This window comes from Salvelinus namaycush, chromosome 23 (genome assembly GCF_016432855.1).
Source record: "Salvelinus namaycush isolate Seneca chromosome 23, SaNama_1.0, whole genome shotgun sequence".
Taxonomy (NCBI): Eukaryota; Metazoa; Chordata; class Actinopteri; order Salmoniformes; family Salmonidae; genus Salvelinus; species Salvelinus namaycush.
Genome location: NC_052329.1, coordinates 16,297,067 through 16,300,216, shown reverse-complemented (window position 1 = coordinate 16,300,216; position 3,150 = coordinate 16,297,067). Strand labels below are relative to the sequence as shown.

The 3,150-nt window shown below is 43.3% G+C and overlaps 1 protein-coding gene across 1 annotated transcript; it reads left to right on the top strand.

Moving 5' to 3' along the window:
- Window positions 1–1,059: 1,059 nt before the first annotated feature.
- LOC120018500 (gap junction delta-2 protein-like) lies at window positions 1,060–2,594 on the top strand. The gene has a single exon (XM_038961731.1). The coding sequence runs from the start codon at window positions 1,060–1,062 to the stop codon at window positions 2,122–2,124; it is 1,065 nt and encodes a 354-aa protein (XP_038817659.1). The 3' UTR covers window positions 2,125–2,594.
- Window positions 2,595–3,150: the final 556 nt, after the last annotated feature.

Genomic DNA, 3,150 nt, shown 5'->3' with positions numbered 1-3,150 from the left:
AAGGGATACCACAGTCCTGTTTAGTCCAGACAGTTCCTGGAAGACAATTTTAGTGAACTGTATGTATTGTGAGATTTGTATCTCTGTTTTAGGTCAGGCCTATAAGTGGATGGGGCCCAGCACTAAGGCTAGTTGCCTAGAGAAAGACAAATGCTGTAGTCATAACTGGTGACTATAAGCCTAAAACTGCTGGATGATTCCTCTACTTTGTCATCACATTTCATTCAAAGATTGATTGAGCATAGTCTGGAAAAGTGAGAAATATTAAATCTTCCATTTCTCTAAATTGTATTTTTGAAACAGGCTTAGAGCAGAAGCTTTGCATAAATTGGCATTGTTTTCCTTTTCCAGTTTGTTCCCTGCTGTTATTGTTTCACTATTCCCGGCTGTTCAGAAAAGGTGCCTCCCATTGTATTTTAAATCTTTGTTAAACTGTACATTGGCTGCCTTTGTATCCCAACAGTACAATGAGAGTTTCAGCTAGAGTGGCTGAATATGTCTGAATATGCCTATTCTCCCATACGAGGCTCAACACCGTTCAAATCGTCCATTAAACAGCATTCATATTAATTATAGCCAATGCGTACTGCATGGCAAAGCATTTTTTACAGATTTGCATTGGAAAGAGACAAACTATCCAGGGGTGAGTGGATTTCTAACTGTTTTGTTCGGATTGTTCTTCTCTGTTTGCATTTTCAATTGTTGATGATAAAGGGAAAGGGGAAACAGTATTTTCTGCTGTTACAATTTGCAATGTATTCCCCTCATTGATATGTGCATACTCTATCAGTCTCGTGTATCAACAGCTGTCTGAGAAGTTATGAGATAAGGAGTGACATTTTTGGAACATTTATTTATTCAACAGAATAAAAAGGTTTTTTGTATTGTGAGTTGCAATACAACCATCTTAGATCAGATAAGAAACCATTTGCTCTCACTGTTTGCAAAACACTAGAAAATGTTCCTTTACATAGAATTAATATTGGTGTCTAAATGATTCCTACTGTACTGTTTTAGGTAGTAGTGGACTGAGAGGTTGTGATCCCCCCAGGTTAAACCATGGGAGACTGGTCCATTCTCGGACGCTTCCTGTCCGAGGTGCAGAACCACTCCACAGTGATCGGCAAGATCTGGCTGACCATGCTGCTGATCTTCCGCATCCTGCTGGTGACCCTGGTGGGGGACGCGGTGTACAGCGATGAGCAGTCCAAGTTCACCTGCAACACCCTGCAGCCCGGCTGCAACACCGTCTGCTATGACACCTTCGCCCCCGTCTCACACCTGCGCTTCTGGGTCTTCCAGATCGTCTTGGTCTCCACGCCGTCCATCTTCTACATCGTTTACGTCCTGCACAAGATCGCCAAGGATAAGAAGCTGGAGGTCCAGAAGGGGCAGGTGATGGCTGAGCGGACCTCCAAAAAGGTGTTTGGACAGCTGGTGAGGAAAGGGCTGGAGAACATGGAGACTGGTATGTCCACCTACTGCCCTGGATACAGAGAGGAGTGGGGTGGTCAGGAAGGGGAGGGGGTGGAGCAGAGCCTGCTAGAGGTGGACTATGGAGAGGTAGGGGAGGACCCAACTCAGCTGTCCAGCCAGGTGCTGCTAATATACATCCTGCATGTGCTGCTGCGCTCCGTCATGGAGATCACCTTCCTGTTGGGGCAGTACTACCTGTTTGGCTTCGAGGTGCCCCAACTGTACCGCTGTGAGACCTACCCCTGCCCCACCCGCACAGACTGCTTTGTGTCACGTGCCACCGAGAAGACTATCTTTCTCAACTTCATGTTCAGCATTAGCGTGGGCTGCTTTGTGCTCAACATCGCAGAGCTGCACTACCTGGGCTGGGTCTACATCTTCCGCGTACTGTGCTCCGCTTGCTCCACCTGCTTCCAGCCCGAGAGCCACCCTGTGGGGCTGTACGACCACCACAACCCTCTGCTGCTGCAGCTCAAACACTCTCTGAGGGGCAGGCTGGTCCTGCAGACTCCCACGCCCATGGCCCAGGAGAAGGCTGGGGGCCACCTTCTCACTCACGTCCCAGCCATCTCCTTTGAGACCAACTCTACTGTGGAGTGCACCTCCAACATGGAGTTGATGGGAAGGATCAAGAAGTCTTGGCTGTGAAATGCCCATTATGTGTGATTATCGAATTTAGCATTTTCCACTTTTGAAACAACAATGGGAAAGACAGGGTTTATAGCATAGGTTGCTCAGATTGGGCTTTTGGAAAAATTGGGAGAATGAAAGTGCACTCCTGATTCAGAGAGAAAGATCCAGCTTAATCATCCATACCATTGTTTAAATGACATAAAAGAACATTCAAACTGTTCCTGAGTTTCGAAAGACAGAGAAAGGAAAACATCATTATCTTCAGTCTGTTCACACCTGTTCACACAAGGCCTACTGTCCACATTCTCAGGGTTCTTCAATACAAAAACACCTGTTTCAGAAAACCTGATCACTTTCACATTCGAACAATGTTTGTAGGATACTTTTCAATAACTCAATAAATGTAAGTGTTGAAATCATACATAGCTGGTAACTTGAGCTCGACAGAGTACTTGTGCTCGGCAGAGTAGTTTTGACCTGTGTCCAGACGCAGTCATTTATGTTGTCTAAAGGCAATATGTCTCTTATAACAATATTATTTTTCTGAATAATCTAATTTAATTGACTGGTAGGTAGTCACTAACTATTTGTAGCATGTGTGCCTTTGTTTATTGATATGTGCATGGTGTGTATGTGTATAGATGTTAAGTAATTAATGTTGAAATTATCCAAAGGGTTTTAACTGAAATGTCTCAATCTCAGACATTTGCGCTCATATTTGTAAATACTATTTCCAAAATGGCAGAATCAAACAGTATTGGAATAGTGACTTGTATTTTGCATCTAGAAGTGTAAGAATTTTAGAAGAATGCTATTTCATCAGTCAAATGTTGCACTGTTTGATAAGACAGGGTATGGAAAACCTCCATTTTAATGAGTTTAGTTGTGAGTTTGACATTTTACCACAAGAGGTCACTATAATACTATAAGTTATCAAACAGGGTTGTGCTGAAAATCAAATGAACCACAGCCAAATAAATTATTTGCAACTAAGAGTAAGATTAAAAAATACATGTTTAACTTACTTCCTTGATAAAATAC

Bases quoted from the DNA above. Each gene is read 5' to 3' on its own strand.
- LOC120018500 (XM_038961731.1), top strand. From the start codon at position 1,060: ATGGGAGACTGGTCCATTCTCGGACGCTTCCTGTCCGAGGTGCAGAAC.